Consider the following 18563-nt stretch of genomic DNA (forward strand, 5'->3'; position numbering starts at 1 on the left):
TATATATATATATACACACACACATAGGGTCTAGGTGTAAAAGATTAAATCTCGTATGATCTCAATTATAAAAAATAAAATGATGGATTTGATGGACAAAATCTTGGGTCTCCCGACTAAGTCAGCGAAATCTTGAACTGAGCGATCAATTTCCGGAATTTTCTTCCCGAATCGCGAGCAGACGCCTTCCTGGGTCCGGTGTGCGATTACGTGATCGCACCTGTGGCCAGGTATGCGGGTGTATGGGACATACCCGTGTTAACGGCGGGCGCGCAAGCGGAGGCGTTCCGTCACAAGGGCGAGCATTATCCGACGTTAACCAGGATGATGGGCTCTCATCGCTTGGTAGGCGAGGCGCTCAGACATATCCTACGGCGTTTCGGGTGGAAAATCGCCGGCCTACTCTTCCACAATCACGCGATGGCTAGCAGCAGAGGTAATTCCGAGTGCCATTTCACGTTGGGCGCCGTATTTTCAGCTCTCAATCAAACGCCGGTACACAAGAGCTTCAATCAAGAGACCACCACCGCCGAGGATTACAGGAACTTGCTCACCTTCGTCTCGAAATCCGCAAGAAGTAAGTCTCTCTTCGATCCCGTGCGAGATATCGATATTCCCGTTAATTTATTCATTTTCTTTATAATGTAAGACACTCTTAAAGAAAAGAAAGATACAATACGTCAGAAGATATCGAGAAAACTTTTTAATATTTATGACATATTCTTGCTTGTAAAAACGGGGATGAGACTCTTGCTGTACACATAAATTATTTTTAAATACGTATATAATATAGAAAATATATATTCAAAGAGCCTATCTATTACCTATTTATATATTCAAAGAGTTAATACATATAATAAAATTTTTTAAATCTTCTTTCGGAGAATTATCTTATATTTTATGAATAGAAATTTGAACTGTTTTTCCTCTAATCTGGTCATCGTATCGAATAAGAGGAAAGCACATTTCCTTTATATATTAATATCGAGTTTTCTAATAGATACCCGTCGAAGAATCGTGTAACGCGGAATCGTGTAACGTTATTAAACGTTGCCCAAGTAGTCTCGCATTGCGCCTTCTGCTTTGCGCAAGACTTTACATAAATCAATCAGCCTTTACTGCAGTCGACAAAGTATGTAATGTATACCGTTGAGGGACACATCGTGTTGCGAAACTGTGCGCTTGATAATACGAACGGTGAACTTCGGCAACGTCAATTAATTGATACCGTTTACGAAGTTTGCTCCTACAAATGCGCCCTTGCCTTTCATTCATTGATCACGTTTAAGACTTTGAGCTCGTCAACCAAAGTTTAGACGTGCGAGCATCAAATAAATTTCCATTAGCAGCTTCATCCTGTGGGCAATGCATCACCATTGACGAAAGACGTTCTGACGAACTTTTACACTTCAATGTTATATCTGAGTCAAGTAACGCTCATTAGGAGTACACGCGCGTTATATAATTATTGTATGATTAATTATTTTACATAAGTTGCGAAAACACGTTGCAAATCGTATATAATCAAGCGGAAATTTCTCTTTAGGTTGATGTCTTTCGGACGCGAAATACCATAATCACCTATTTATATATTCAAAGAGCAATTGGACGTTTCAATTAATGCAATTCATGATGTAACCGAGTTACATCATGAATTGCATTAATTGAACCGTCGTTCATATGTTGCATTGCGAACAAAATATCGCGCAGGTGATTTCCTGTGTGAGCCGCATCTTGAACATTTCTCCACGCTCATTTCCCATCGCTTTCAACGCTTCCGAATCGTTAAATCGTATTACATAGAGTTTACGATAGACTTATCTTCAATAGGAATGAAACAAGCTGCAGAATATGTCTCTTCAATTTGATTCTATCCGCCAAGCGTGCTCACTCGCGATTTCCGAGATAACGTACAAATATTTTTGATCCTATTATCAAGTAACATTTTGAATTTATCGATTGTGATAAATACAATTAAGAAGATTATTTTCTCTTATTTTTTTTGTAATGCAAATTATTCTACAAAGAGCGTACAAAAATTCGCACCTTTTAAGAAAAATTGAATTAAAAAATCAACTCTCTCGAATTTTTTAAAGAGTCTTTAAAACGCGTTATGTAAAGAATCATTTTTTGAAGATAAAAATAATAGATAGAAAAAAAACAAAATTGTATGTATATAATATATATATCTCACATTTTCTATATTTTCTTAAATGAATTGGCTAATAATTTATTATTAATTATTATTACCGTTATTATCAGATATGAGGTCATTAAATTATATTATTATTATCGTAAATGCTAATCGCTTGTCTGATTGCAAGATTCTTGGAGCAAAACCGCGAGGAATTCGCGAGTAAGATCGAGACACCGGTGCCAACCGATTTTCGAGAGAATTTGACATTAACTCGAGAACGTGGCGCGTCATCATCAATATATACATATATGCTAAATTATTGGCGAATGCCACATATCGCCGATCGATTGAGATTCTCAAAGTTTCGTTGTCGCGAAAGCTCTTATCGAATTTTTTTCATTATCCGATGACTCAGATTCGTGTTGTCTTCTCGAGAGTTCTCATGATTGTGCTAAAAATATTCGAGACAATAAACTGGCCCGATAACAGAGATATCTACTTCATATTTAATATTGCTTGGATATTAACCTCGATGTATTGTGTAAAATGTCTAGTCTTAATGTTACTAATCGGAATAAATAATATTAATGATTTGCCGTTATCGATTTTATCGTTAACGTTTTGCGTAAGCAAATACAATTATATATGCATGAATTTGCGGTTTTTTGCATGTACGTTTACGTACGTGTTTTTAAAAGAACTTTAAATGATTTTACATGATACATTTAATACATATTAATTATTGCGAGCATTTATTTTATACGAATATTAATGATACGGTTTTATGAAAATATCAAAGGATGCGGAAATTATATACTATCTCTTTCCAATATATTATATATTAATAAAAAAAACTTTTTTTATTATACTTTTATTTTTTTGCAATATTATTTTACAATTAATAAATTATTTGTAATAATATTTCTTCTCTTAAGAAATTTCGCGCTGAATTTCTCCAATTTCCTCGAAACAGATGTTGCTAGATTTATCGCGTCAGTATTATCACATTATCACGCTGGGAAAGAAAATTACACGACGAGTTTACATTTAACTCTATTCAAACCCCGCCGTCTTGGAAACCCGTGTGTCTCGGAGTAGCGGGCGCGAAAGACGAGCTATAAAAGAGAAGTAGAGAGATAGTTCGATCTATGTGATAATGAGGCTATTCCCGGCTATACAGACGTGCCATGTAACATCGATCCGGCCATTTTACTCGCGTCGACGACTGATATGAGCCCGTCTTGTCCTTTCGTTTTACGCCTCGACTGCTTTTTACTATCGTTCACATTCTCAGTCGATATAAGGTGTCACGTTCTCGACACCTCGATCGTTTATCACGATATCTTCTGTACACCGATGTAGAACCTTCAAGTAGATTTTTATCACAATATTACTGCGCGATGTTCAGCGATTGTTAATCAAAAATTCCTCCCTTATGCTAAGCAATATCCCTTACCTTTGTTTAAATTTGCCTATCTAAAAGATCTAAAAAGAAGCGAAAATTCATTACTTTAAGTTTTTTATCGAGCAAGCATTCAAGATTCTTTTGCAATTATTATGATGCATCTCTATGTATACAAACTAAGAAAAGTGTAATATATTTCGGCTTACAAATGTCTTAGGAAAACAATTCTCATCCTCGAAAGAATACCAGCAATGCTGATAATCGATAGCTCCGCATAGTGATAATACGACAAAAAAGCTCCCCAGCATTTAATCTGGATTAAATCCGAGTATGGGGAAGAGTATGAAGAAGAATGCGCGACGAGATACTAGATTACGATCAATATTCACGACGGTATTCCGTTGTATAATAGACATTATCAAGAGGCAAATAAAATACTCTATTGTCACCTTGCATACATTTTGTCTACTCCACTCAATTTTCTGCATTCTCTCATAATTGTATTGCATTTCCGGTTAGTCGAAACGTTTTAAACGGGGGTATGGAAATATGGCTGGAAGCGCTCTAATCGACATCTCCTTATATGGTGTCGGTAGGATGCGCTTACATAATGGAGCAAACTTTATCCTTTTGTATCACATGACTCTTGTTAGTCGTCTCAGTGGCGATGACGGGGTTAACTACAAGCGAGGAGCATCTCTAATGAGACACCGAGTGGAATCGACCTGTAATAATGCAACGACAACGTCGTTTCGCATCTTATATGTAAGCTCAACGTTACGATATAATGCATCTCATTCGCTCGCTGCGTTCGCAAATAACGCATTAATATGACGCAATGCGTAATATCGTTTCGCAAGAAGTTTATGTGCATGAAAAAGCGGCAAAACACGTGGGAGCGTATTTGACAATGTCAGAGTAAATGAAATGTTTCACTATATATATGTATCGATAAACAGAGAGTGGGCAACATACTTTGATATGTGAAATTAAAACACAAACACATCATTTCGATTGTCATCAATAATAATCTTCCTTGCATTTAGTTTTTTTTTTAAACATTCTCTATCACACACAGATTTTCAAATTATTTTAAAAACTACATCAATTATTCTCTTTTTTTTTACATCTATTATTTTATGCCTATTATTGATATTTATTGAGAAAAGCGATAATTGCACATTTAGATAGAGCAAAATTAATTTTGGTGACCCGATGCAGAGCGCTCTACTTCGGATATAAAATTTTCTAAAATTTCTTAAATTATGTCAAGATATACTTATACTGTATTCTGATAAATCCCAAGTTAACGTGACGTTTGCGAACATTGCACCGATTAATGGCGTGTATTTGACTTGTCGTAAAAATTGGATTACGACTTTGCTCGAATAAACGTTTATATTTCTCTTGGCGTGTTGCGGTACGATAATACGGGCTGCCGCGGATTGTTTCGCGAAAGCATATTCCGCATTTATATATATATGTGTTTCTCTCTTAGAATTTATTTTCTCTCTATGTTTCGTAAAAATCTATCTATTAATATATTTTAATATTCTCGCGACAATTTTCCGAATCATAAATTTTACAAATTTCAGTAGTTTGACATTTATGAGTGAATCAACCCCCGATAGCTTCGCTGTCGCTTCTCTCTTTAAAAAATTTAAACTGTCAATAAAACCAGGCGTAAATCCAAGTGTAAATTTTATTTCGAATTCTATGAAACGCGCAAAAATATTGTTTGAAACGCAAAGTGAAAAAAAAATAATCTGAAATCATTGTGTTTGATTTATAATTTTATCTGCGATTTCTGAAATTTATTTAAGCAATATAATATTCTCAATATCTTTTTTCGATAAAAGAGAGATTATTGACTCTAGACGGGCGTATGGATAATCTTTCCAATTTATACTTCTGACGAACTTCGTGTATTTTTAATACAAGTTTTATTCGTGCGCAATATCTTCGTTTTATGAAATTCGGGCAGCTTTACTGGGTTCGTGGTTGATGTACGAGAAGGAAATGAAATGTTTGAAGAACGTCGACGGTGTATAGAAGATTTTCTGGATTTACGCAGGATTTTATCGCACTCGCGATATAATACGGATACGCTAGAAGAACATTCATCTTCGCGATACTTGCTCTCAGTGTATGCAAAGTTGAAGCTTGACAGGAAGATACGTTTTGACGAAGTGGAAATATTCAGGCGTTGAACAGCGATGCTTTTAGAGTGACTTTGGAACACTCTCGATATATCTCACTTTAAAGAGAAATCGAAATTTCTTCGTCTTTTTCCATCCATTTGTATATGTATACATCTCTCCGCGTTGAATCGGCTGGGGCTTACGTTGAGTCCAGGGATAAAAATGTCAAAGTAGAATATACTGCGATGATTATAGATCGCTGAAGTTGTGCTTTATATCCTGTATAATTTGCCATCTTTTTAACTGTATCTCTCTATATATATGACGTGTTTTGTCATTTCTATAGTAGTTAATTTCGTAAAAATGCATAATTATCCACAAATTAATCAATTAGAGTGAACGACTATTCAATGTAATACTGATTTCTGTGAGACATTATATATATAGATTAAAGTTCATTTAATAATATAATTAACTGAAGCACTAATTTCAAATTATGTGAATCGTTTTACATCTATATTAAAAAAGTGGATATTATTTTATTATTACAAAGAAAGCTCATATAATATAAGATTGTAAACATTTAATTTTCACTTCTCTTTAAAATATAAATTTAAAGCAGCTTGGAGATAATTTATTCAATTACCTACATCTTTTATAAAACGATATAATTAGCATTAGATATAATTTAGTTAATTTAGATCTAATGCCAATTACAAATACAAGATGTAGCTAGCATAAAAAATAAGAGCGTGACAAAAATAGTAATTTTATTTAATTTAATTTTATTTTGCAAAATTCTATTATGCAATACTATTTTTTTATCGGTCATTTAAGTACTGATGTAACTAGATTATTCGTCATTTATTTGTTAAAAAAATACAGCATTTGGATATATATGTGTCAACACGTATAGAGGTCTATATATCTTTATACTTCAAGAAAATTATATAAATACACACTTGCACCTCATTTTATGTAGCAAACTGCGGATGCAATTGAATCGATCGCGTATAACAAAATGATCTGACGGCAATAATATTTGTACAGATCTTGACATGTCTCTGTCTGTTTTTCTCTCTCTCATTCTTTTTACAAGAAATCGTTTTTTTCTTTTTTGTTTCAGTCGTAGTGATGTGCGCTAATTCAACAACTATCAGGGAAATATTGCTGGCTGCCGAAAAGCTCGGAATGGTGGACTCAGGAGAGTACGTGTTCTTCTCCATAGAGCTTTCCTCCAGGTGAGTAGAATAAACTTGCAATTTTATCACCATGAGTAATTGCGTACATGTTATTCGTTACGGCGCGGATAGTGCGATCGTTGCACAAGTCGAGTAAAAAATAATAGTAAACATACGTAACTGTGTAAAAGTAGTACTTCCTACGTGCGTTTCAAAATACAGAAATTAAAATATATTGCACGTAAGATAATTACGGAACGTATTTTTTAAAACGTAACAAACAGAGAGGTAATTATAAAAAATCCACTTTTATTAAAAAGAAAAAAGGAAATTAATAGAATCACGTAATCTTTGTGTGTGTAATATATTTTTTCTCTTTTTAAATCCTTATTTTCAAACCTACACAAATTATAAACATCCCGTGTATGTTAATGTTAAAATAAATTTTCACATCTTATTTAGTGATTTAATTAACTCACGTTAGTTGGAAAATTTTGCGCTATAAAGCAACAAAATAATGCATCCGCGAAATCCGCAGATAAACACAAGTCGCATGTCAAAAAATAGAGCATATAAGCAACGGGCGTGTACAATAGCATGCGGTTCGGACACTAAAGCCATTTTGTAATTAAAACGAATGTGGAGTCGTCGCCGGTACACGACTCGACCTCATACAGAAGGCACGTTGGAGTGAAATACACCGCATTTATTTTCAGTAACTCGGAAGGGATGAGAGGTAAAAAAAAAAGAAATAAATAAGAGATTTGACGACGCCGAATATGTTTTCGCGGACCGAAGAAATATTCATTCTATGCATGGAAAAAAAAGATTATTTCTTATCTCTCTGCAAAAATTACGGGCGTAAAAATATAATTTATCTGCAGAAATTGATATCTTCTATTGTTGATATTAGTCGCAGATATATTTTCACGGTATATTCCTCTCCGATGAATTTTGACTAAATATTCAGAACCAGTTTCGAAGGTTGTCTAGAATAACGTGTATCAATATTAGTTTAGTGTAATAATAGACACAATGTGCAGTTACGATATTCTGTATTTATTTTACTTGTATTCCGTATTTGTAAAGATATTCCACGCGCTAAGTCAGATTTGAAAAAGTATTTGTAGCCTAATTCAATCTAATTTATGTCTCTCGTCATCGTCGACGCGGTCGTTTCCCGTTAGATCGCGAAGCATTCCGCTCGCTTAGATAAACTGCGTTTACGTATCTACTGTATGTACAAAGGGCGGATATTGTGCAATCGCGCCGTTTAACGAGGCCTTGAAAAGCGTCGTTCCGGGAAATTGCTAATTCCAACACACGCGTCGTAGTACGTGATTTCTCGCGGTCGTAAGTTTCTTACGATCGTATTCTCGGACGCTGTCTTGTTTTCTTGCTTATCTTATCCGAGATGGTGATAGGGTCTTGCATATCTGCAGCCAAAATCAAAGCGGACAAGGCGGATCTTGTTGAATTTTAACGATCCCGCGACGGTACGGAGATTGTGCGTTAAATCATAAAAAAACATCCGCGTTTCTGGGTAAAAAAAAAATAAAATTACTATATTCGGTGCGATTCGCGTAATATTTTGGCTTCCCTCTTCTTGTTTCTCTTAATGAAGGATATCGCGATTTTGTGTCGAGTAAAATCCTGATTTATCGTATCGGAAACCACAAACCGCGATCCTTCATTTAGATTAGTCGAGCCGGGATAGACAAACGCGCATGTTGATCTATTATTATCTGTATAAAACTATCGCCAGCCAGGGATCGATAGTAAATCTGCTTTTGGAGGAGACAAGCCGACAAATAAAAATTTCCGTGCGAATTCACCGTAATCGCGGATCTTATAATTTTTCGGATTTTTCCGAAGTATAAGGATGAATTCTAGTTTAACGTGAGTCGCTTAAGAGTTTAGAACGTGAGAGAGAATAAAAAGTAGTTAAACTATTTCGTAATTTGAACAGCAGTGACTTCAACAATAATTGAAATTTTTATTCACCCATCTTCCGGCGAAATTAATCGGGCAGTTTTCCATAAATAGTTTGAAAAGCCTGTCACGAATGATAAATCTCGCGCACGAAAAGAAAATAACATCCTTTAAAATTACATTTATTAAGTAAAGAAGTTTCTCTCAATTCTCTCTTGAATAATCGAGGGACACTCCTCGATACTCCTGTGGTAGATTAGAAAGTCGAAGAATTTCTAGAATGTTCAGAAGGAGAGAGAACTTCCTTGTGCGACTTGTGAGATTGCTTTCGAACTATACCGATCTATTCGTTCATCTTAAACATGAGAATGAGAGAGAAAAACGTGTAAAAGATGCTGAAACAAAAAAAGCAGCGTCGTTGGTGCAGGCGGACACCGGTATATTCCGACATCACTTTATTTAATCACATATCTCACAGAAACGTATATTGCTCCCTGGACATCGTGTTTTCTACGCGAACTTTCGCCCCTTTTGTAATTCGAGCGTTACACACACTTTATATTATATGTGTAGGATAGGTACTTGCGGCTTTTATATACGTCACAATTATAATATAACGATCGGTCATCGTAAAATGAAAGTTATGATCTCTAGCACGATATAAAGTCGAAAAGCTGTTCGGTCACGGCACATTCGAATAATTAATGTTTCATTGAAACGTAAATTAATTGGGTCGTTTCACGATATGTCGTTTAATATCAACAATTTCAGGTAATTGTCAGAAAAACAAAGTATACATATACAATGGAAAATGGGAAAAATTTAATAATTTTTCACACGTACACGTTTTTCTGTATGAGAGAAAACTATTTTTGTAAATTCATTTCATTCGAATGTAGAAAAATTAAAAATAAAAAAGAAAGTTAAAAAACTGAGAGATTAGTTTTAGCTTCTTATCTCTGATGTTAAATTTTGTACGCTGTAGTTCAATCACAATATGGCTTCTTAATGTAAAATTTATACGGGCTGTATAATCTACATCTGATTTTAAATATGAAGATTTTCTCTTATTTTTTTAAATTTTTTATAAATTTACTGCAATTAAAAAAATTAAGCATTTCATATATAAAACGCATTTTTTTTGTAAAAATCTTTTTTATATGTGATACATTATAAATTTAATTGTTAGAAAATGTTATGTATTTTATAAAAATTGACTAAAATTAAATTTTGTATATTTCTTCAATAATATGAATTTATTTTCTCGCATATAATAAGGCATATTCTTATTACGAAACGTAAAGTTAAACGCGGTATCAAATGTGTTCCAGTGACGGCGACTCCGAAGAGCCGTGGAGAATCGACGGTGACACCGACGAGCGTAATGAGAAAGCCCGTAAGGCTTATCAGGCCCTGCTGACGGTGACGGCGCGCACCCCAAACAACTTGGAGTACCTAAATTTTTCTCGCGAGGTCAAAAGCTTGGCGCAAAGCAAATACAACTTCACCTTCGGAAACAGTTCGGTCTCCACCTTTGTGACAGCGTTTTACGACGCTGTGCTGCTTTACGCCCTCGCCCTTAAGGAGAGCTTGCCGGAGGAGCCGGGTGAAGTCAATCGGTTAGACGGCGGTAATCTTACCAGGAGAATGTGGGGAAAGAGTTTCAAGGGTAAGTTTCAGTTATTCTTCTTCTTTATCGTTGCTTACATTTATAGCGGGAGTGTAATTGTGACGATCATCTGAGCGAAATTTCAATTGAAACTTTTTCAATGGAAGTGAAAAGTCGACCACGATGAAATTTTGTATATCACACGAAGAGAAATTTGTATTATATTGTTTATTATCGCTGCGCCGCGCGACATTGATTATGTGTAACTAATTGAACGCGGAAGTACAGAAGTTTTGAGCGTGACAATGATAGAATATTTTCATTGTGTACTTTCGAGATTAATTCAACACACGTCATTAACAGCGTCAGTTTCCAGCAAAGCGCTTACAGTTCGGATTTTCAGAGTTTATGATAAAGATATGTTTATCGTTTGAAAATCGCATTATCGGAGACTCTTATCGCGCCGTCACGTTGCATCGGGCATTTGTAATCCACGTCGATGAAGTTAATTCTCGAATTCATAGAATGAGAATAGATGTCAGCGTCGTTAAAAAAGCGATGACTGATGATTTCGTCACAGACGCCGTTGTTTAATCAGATTATGTTTTAAACAGAATCAAATTGATTATCTCGAATTGTCACTCGTGCAGATCTGTCAGTGACATTACCGTGGCTTTTCAACTTGCTTCTGTAACTAATGAGTTTGATTTACTCATTATCACCGCTTTTCTCTCTCTTCCTTCGTATTTCTCTGTCTCTTGCTCTTTCGAATTTCTTCCGCGTGTTTATGATTTATATTTTCACTAGTGCTATGCATTTATTTTTTGCTTTTACGTATTTTTTTTATTTCTGAATCTTTTAATTAATTTTAAAGCGATTTTTTTTTTATTGAAATATATTTTAATAGTAAAGTATTTTAATTTCTTGAATAATTTTAAAGTAAATAAAAAATGTTTTCTGTGCGTGAATAAATTTAGATTTCTCCTTTAGTATTTGAGGATCTAATATCTTGCTTGCTGAATATCTTGCTTCGTTTTTATTTCGCAATATGAGAATGCAAATAGTTGATGTTGGCTTTAGCTTTACATCTCATCTTACAAACAATCCTTAAAGTATCACGCACTTCGCTCTGTTATATTATGCTACTTCATTTCAATCTTCGCGATCCTTGATTTTTCCACAGAAAAACCTTGCGGTCGATATAGCTGACATGGAATGCGAGATTGCCAGTTTATTTTGTATTTTAATGCATCCTATATTCTCTTCCTTCTATGTGCGTAGAAGGTTGCATTTTTATCGGTCATCTCGCGAAATGTACTGCCTCTCATCCATGCGAAATTTTACCACTGCGCGAAATATAGCTTTTTAAGAATTAACGATTCCACAATTGCCTATCAGCTGTAATCTTCAACTCTGATTAAACGCCACCGAGTAATCTGGAATATGTAATGACATTTTGTGTTCCAGGAATAACCGGCGACGTAAACATTGATGAGAATGGCGACAGAATCGCGGATTATTCTCTGCTGGATATGGATCCGGAAACATCCAGATTCGAAGTAAGATATCCTCGAGATCTCATATTCTACGTATTCTACGTATCTCAACGTCTGAAATGTAACTTTATCCAACGTCTCGTGTAGCAACTGAAGCAATTTAATCTGCGACAATGTACGATGCTAACGCATTTAGCATGTCGTAAGGTTGAATGTAAAATCTTACAGCATTTCTCTCTAAAGCATGTTATTTCGCTCCGTTACGTTCACTTGTATACTTGCTCCTCACATCTCTTTCGCGCTTTTTATCTGATTTGCGAAATAATTTCTCGCAGGTCGTAGCAAATTATTACGGTGCTAACAAAACATTGGAGTATATCCCTGGGAAGCAAATTCACTGGGCCGGTGGCCGTTTAGAGCCACCTCCGGATACTCCTACCTGTGGATTCGACGGATCGTTGTGTCCCGATAATTGTGAGTTAGTAATACTCATTCAATCTCTAAATAATATATAAGATTAAGTAGATATTATACCTCTCTCTATAATTTAATATACGCTATGCACATTACAAAGTGTTACAGAAATACATATGCAGTCATGTGCTAGAGAGATGAGAAAGATATTTTACATAAATTCTATAATTGTATACTTTATTATGTTAATATAATTTAATAATCAATTAAATCAACTGAGTGATAATGTACAAGTTTTTTCTTCTTTATAATTATATTGACATAATAAAATTTTATGTAAATTTCTTTTATGGAGTCATCTGAGATTGGCTCTTGGAAAGTATAATATTTTCTCTCATTTAAATTACTAATGTTTCGACAGCTCTTCCGGGCTACGCTATTCTCTCCATGGTATTGAGCTCTATTGTAGTCGTTCTCGTCGTCGGTTCAGTATTTATTTATCGGTAAGTAAAGGTTTGCTTTTTGAGTAGTAACTAGTTTCATGTATTTCTTTATACCGACGTGTTTTTTCGTCGGTATTAATGGAGATGTAAACGCTATTAAATGATACGAATTGATGTTTGGATATCGAAAAACCAATTCAATATTCAAATCGGACAAATATAAATGTACTTTGCAAAGAGAAAAAAAAAGATCTATGGAATCGGTGTGTGTGCTTCAATAAAAACAGGCGAATAATAATTTTCACTTCAATCACCACTAACTGCGCGTCTTTGATTTAAATTATATGATGATTTAATAGCTGCTCTTTCTCTCTCTCTCTCTCTTTCTCTCTCATTTTCTTTCAATTTTTTATTAGAGGAGATTTTGTTGTTTAGCGAAATTTTATTATTTTTATTATAAAACGGTTTTTTTATTACGCATATTCAATTCTACAATAATATTATATTCACATTATTCGCTAAAATATTTCAAAGCAAGAAATGTAGAATATTCACAGATTAAATTAACAGTCAAAGCGACATAAAGTAAAATTAGTTAATACATTACATTTATGCTTTAGAAAAATGTGCGCAGTATTCAAGTATTAAAAAATACCGATCGATATATTATGCTGATTCACGCGAATTGATATGTGCATTAATTAACGTGAATTCACTAGATTAGAAATTTAAAAAAGCTTTTCGCGTGCGTTTTTTTGCGAGAAGATTATCTCGATAATCTCCGAGTAGAGAACGTATAGTCGAAACTTCTCAGCTTCTTCGAGTACGCTACCATTAATAGGGCAAAGAGAGACCAAAGAAGGTAGAAACAAGTGGAGCGAGATAACGAGGTAGACGCGGACAAGGCGCGATAATACTTATCTGCGGTAAAATTTCCAACGTATATTGTGAGTTAATCGATTTATCTCGCCTGTCGATTCTGTTACGCGATCTTTCCAAGTGTCTTTGTCTATATAGCTTGTTGGCCACGAAAGTGGTTCAAAACGCTTAAACGAAGTTGTTACCTTTCATTCGCGAGTTAATTTAGATTAATCGTATTATTACGATATGATCTTAAACATTTTATGAGAAAAGATAATGTTCTCGAATAAATCGAAATATCGCGACAGGTTTCGTGTCTTTTATGAGCGCTCTTTTGTTGGCAATTATTGCAATATTATTTTTCGAGAGTCTCTCGACGTTTTCGCGAATTATTGCGTATTTTGTTGCATTGTAACTTGGTTTTATACATGTCATATCTCTCCGCAGGATCTTAATCGGAGATAAGAAAGCGCAGTTGAATGGCACATTACAACTTTATTTAAGACGCATTAAAATACAGATTTTAATGTCTGTTTTTAATGTCTATTTAATGGAATGAACTATTTTCACACACACAGACAATATCTATGCTATTTTCAAGCACGTCAAATATTCTTCGATATTTTTGAAGACTTTTATCGAACTTCTTTCAACGGAAACATCTCAATTTTACATCCCTAATCGCGTAAGGCGAATAAAATTATTTGCGTTTTCTATTATTGAGGTCAATTCAATTTATGTGACATTAATAGAGCGCTGTAGAAACTCCGCGAGATAAATTAATCTTATAATCTGCGGTACGCGCGCGAACAACATATATTTTTGATATGATTCCGGTGTTCGGAAACGCGAGCAAAGTGCAGTAGGAAGTAGTTTAACTGCATTATGCAGCTTTTCGTCTTTTGCTTTATCTTTTCGACGAGTAATTACACGAGCGTTTCGCAATTCGTCTCGACTGTCTGTGCTTCTAATTATGTACGATTGTTATAAAGGAAATTATATAAGAAAGAGAAAAATTATTATATATAGAGAGAGAGAGATTTTACTTTTCAGAAAATCAAACATTGTATCTTCAAAATTACACACTCGTGTGGAAAATGTAAATGGAATTATCTCATGCAAAAATAATATACTCGCTAAGAGAGGGAACTTTTTGATAATTCGCTAAACTAGGATTAAATATTCGTGAGAATTTCATCAGAAATTATAGAAAGTTGCCGGTAATATTTTTTAGCGATCGCATATTTATTATTAGGTAACCACCAATTATTGAAACACTGATGCATCGGATTTTACTGTTATTGAATACATGATTCGATGTTGCAAAGGGGATTCGCGTCTTCATTCACAAAAATTTGCGTAAGAATTATTGTTCCTTCGAATTTATTAGTATCGATAATAAAATTCTGATCGAAACTTATATACACGTCGTGACCAATTCCGAATGATGATTGCGTTTTCGTTCGCAGTTTGCTCCGCGAATATAACGTGCGTGTACTTAATTCCTTCCCCGGTATAACTTCTGTTGAATATATCAAACTCATTTAGTTTGAGAAATTCCATACATATAGGGAGCCTTTATACGCGGAATTATATATCCTATGGGGATTGATAGGCATGCGGTTATGAGATACGCCAGCACGTAATTACCTTTTGCGTTGTATCGACGTACGTACACAGACACACAGGGACTGCGAACTTGTTCAATTCTATACAACTTTGCGCATTCGTAGATATCGGAACGTACGACGTATTATAGGTTTAGCGAGACGCTGATGAATTGTGTCTTTGCAAAATACTTCCGTTACGACATTGCGATAATTTGCCGTTGATAAAAGGATCGTCGTTAATCGGCGAGAAAAGCGCGGCGAAAATATTCTTTGTCGCTGGGAGAGAGAAGAACGATGCCTCTGGACTTAATTCGCAGCACACACGCAGTTTATCAGGCGCGCGGTCGCGAAATATCTCGTAAATTTTTTAAATAAGCTTCTCCGCCCCGCCAGCATCCTCTCCTTTGTCGGCGATAATGCTGTCGTTTGTTTTCCAGACGCTTCAAACTGGAAGCTGAAATTGTTTCGATGACGTGGAAGGTGCATTGGGACGACGTAATCGTAATACCGAACGCGAAGACAAGGGGCTCCATGTACTCTCTGATTGCGAATAAGTTTCGCGGCAGCCAACTGGTAAATATGAGAGAAGGAGATTGCAATTCCCGCGTGAAATTGTTGCGCGAGACAAACTTGATAGTATTTTGTTTTGCTCGTGAAAACGACGATTCGATTATTTCGGAATTTCAAGTAGGATAATTCCGACAAAACTTGGGCAAATATTCGCGACAAACTACAGTGGATAAGGTAAACAACAGCGGCGACGATCAAATTTTCATTCCAACTTACGCTTACTTTGACGATTCTGTTCTTAACGCGCTCATATCTTAGACAGGAAGTCGGAAAAGAGAAAAGAGGACAATGGTAGAAAGTATCATCTCGCGAATATAGTACTCTCTTACCTACTTCCGGAGCATTCGCCGTTCTTTACTCTATAGCGGAGCAGTAAAAAAGGCTCTTTATTTCATTATATATTACATTTCTGATCTTTTATGGTGTGCGAAGCGAAAGAAAAAAAAATATATATATTATATATTTTATAATTGAGTTTAATTTTGAAACTCTTATTTTTATGGCGAAAAACTCAATTGCAAAAGGAATGAGAATACTTCACTTTGACTTTAAATTCATTCTCATCCTCTCATTTCGGAATCTTCGATCTTAATTTTACGGAATTTAATGACATAAAGTTCTTGACTAGTTTGCAGTCAAACTTTGTTTAATGGGAAAGCATACCAACAGTCTCCGATTTTGAACGATCGTGAGTGGAGATCTTTTTGTAAACAGACTTTCAGTAATGTATTGAGTAACGAGAGCTTACTTTACTTTAGTTAAAGTCGCGTTTACTTTTAGTTAAAAGTTTTATACTAACTAGGGCACATTTAATCTTCAGATCTTTTAACAAAAGAGAAAAATTATAAATTTGTCAGAGAGAATCTTTGTAAAATATTTTCTGGCAAGTTAAGATAATCTGCTTTATATGTGGCTCGTCTTGCATCACGCAAACGATTATTGAAGGAATAATTTCTGTTCCAGACAATATACTCCGAGGATAACGCAAGTATGCCGGATGATGTTGATAAAAATGTGTACGTTCCAACGGGATTTTATAAGGTTAGACTTTATTTCATTTTTATTTTATCATATATAATGTTTAACTCGCATACACGTGGCGCGTATCATCAATCATGTTATATATTATATAATTTGAGAGAGAGAAAATAAGTCACAATGCGCACTACATCACGTATAAAAAAAATATATTTCCCGATTCGTCATTGCATTTTTCACTTCTAATAGGATTAAATGTCGGTAATAGGATTAAATATTACTCACAATCGAAATACGGATTACGTGGTACAAGCGTCATATATACGAGAGAAATGGATCTATTTTGTTTACACTTGCCAATCAATATTCATTTCAGTTTCCTTTGGAACATTGGATATTGTTTCAATAAAACGGTATATAATGGAGTGACAAGTGCGAATGAAAAAGTAGCGAGATTTTTAATTTATTAAATGATTTTATCGCGGCTGCAACTTTAGAAAAGTTTTCTCATAAAATTTTCTATCGCGTCGTTATAATATTCTTTTATTTTTCAATAAGTCGAGTTGTTTCCTTTAAAACTTCTCTATACTGTCGAGCAACAAAAAAAATCATCGGATTTTGTCGATACTCAACGTTGATTCAATTTGTATCTCTAGGCTAGGTCGCCTTTTGTAGAGAACGATTTATTTTTTTACTGACAATCAATAATTCCGTTAAAAAATCGCAATTTGTTTCAGAACTCAAAAATCGCTATAAAATTGATACCGAGAAACAAAGTCGAAATCTCCAGGCCTTTACTGCTCGAACTAAAGCGGGTAAGTAAATTGATTTTGCAAACAATGTGTATTTTTATCGCGTATCAATTTTAATATATACGTTAAACGCGCAATCTTCTGATAAAACTTCGAGATATACTTTTTTCCTCGATAAATCGTTTCTTTGTGCGTAATTTAATTTCTTTATCCAGCACACGGTATTGCATGTAATAGGCTATAATTCATATGAGTGGTAATTTTGGTGACTTTTACAGATGAAGGATCTCCAGCATGATCATCTTGTACGATTTTACGGTGCCTGTCTCGAACCGCCGCATTGTTGCCTCCTAACCGAATACTGCCCTAAAGGATCTCTCCAGGTAAGAATTGCATTCTGTATCTCGAATTAAAGTTTCTATAAGTAGCTGCGATGATTACATTCTGCATGTTAATTAAAACGAGATGAATACATGTGGATTCTTGCTAAATGTTCCTCGAATCTTAATGTTAATTGCAATCTATGAACTTGAATTTTCAATAAAAATATTAAAGCTTTGTTTTAAATTTACAACTGATTGGTTTAATTAATTTTAAGTAAAAACTTTTACAGGATATTAATTGCCTTGTTAAATAGATATACTATAATGTTGAAAATTAAAGCAATGATATGACTTTTCCTCTTCTCTCAATATTAGTTAGAATATTTGTTATTAATTTGTCACATGAATCATACTGTAACATTGTCGAGTCCATAATATCGTGTATTACCTACGAGTATATATATAATATTGAGAACATACACACGCACATAGATATATGTACGTACAGATGCTTTAATGTTTTGGAGAAGGAATGTGCACTGACAAGCAAGCGCTCGCACACCGTAAATGCATTCGTATGTACGTTGCAAGCGTTCTATATACGAAACAAAGGTGCTCCACTTTATTGGATACCTGTCTTGTCTTATGCTGTAACTTTAAGTATTCGATTGAGTCATCGCCCAAGCTTGCTTCGCTCGAATTGCAGTTTCT

The 18563-nt window shown here is 34.7% G+C and overlaps 1 protein-coding gene across 7 annotated transcripts in view; it reads left to right on the forward strand.

Moving 5' to 3' along the window:
- The window catches only part of LOC145934074 (atrial natriuretic peptide receptor 1), a 93399-nt gene that overhangs the window by 37458 nt on the left and 37378 nt on the right, over nucleotides 1–18563 (forward strand). For 4 of the 7 annotated variants that reach the window (XM_083034302.1, XM_083034311.1, XM_083034322.1 and 1 more), the window contains exons 3-12: nucleotides 182–577; nucleotides 6810–6924; nucleotides 10128–10465; nucleotides 11873–11964; nucleotides 12237–12375; nucleotides 12737–12818; nucleotides 15667–15802; nucleotides 16763–16840; nucleotides 17515–17592; nucleotides 17808–17912. In XM_083034302.1, coding sequence (XP_082890428.1) covers nucleotides 182–577; nucleotides 6810–6924; nucleotides 10128–10465; nucleotides 11873–11964; nucleotides 12237–12375; nucleotides 12737–12818; nucleotides 15667–15802; nucleotides 16763–16840; nucleotides 17515–17592; nucleotides 17808–17912 — 1559 coding nt within the window. The remainder of the gene's footprint in view (nucleotides 1–181; nucleotides 578–6809; nucleotides 6925–10127; nucleotides 10466–11872; nucleotides 11965–12236; nucleotides 12376–12736; nucleotides 12819–15666; nucleotides 15803–16762; nucleotides 16841–17514; nucleotides 17593–17807; nucleotides 17913–18563) is intronic. The other 3 variants (XM_083034358.1, XM_083034340.1, XM_083034348.1) reach the window with 1 other exon arrangement.

This window comes from Prenolepis imparis, unplaced genomic scaffold (genome assembly GCF_030444845.1).
Source record: "Prenolepis imparis isolate NDT839.2.m4 unplaced genomic scaffold, iyPreImpa1.0 SCAF_1, whole genome shotgun sequence".
Lineage (NCBI taxonomy): Eukaryota > Metazoa > Arthropoda > Insecta > Hymenoptera > Formicidae > Prenolepis > Prenolepis imparis.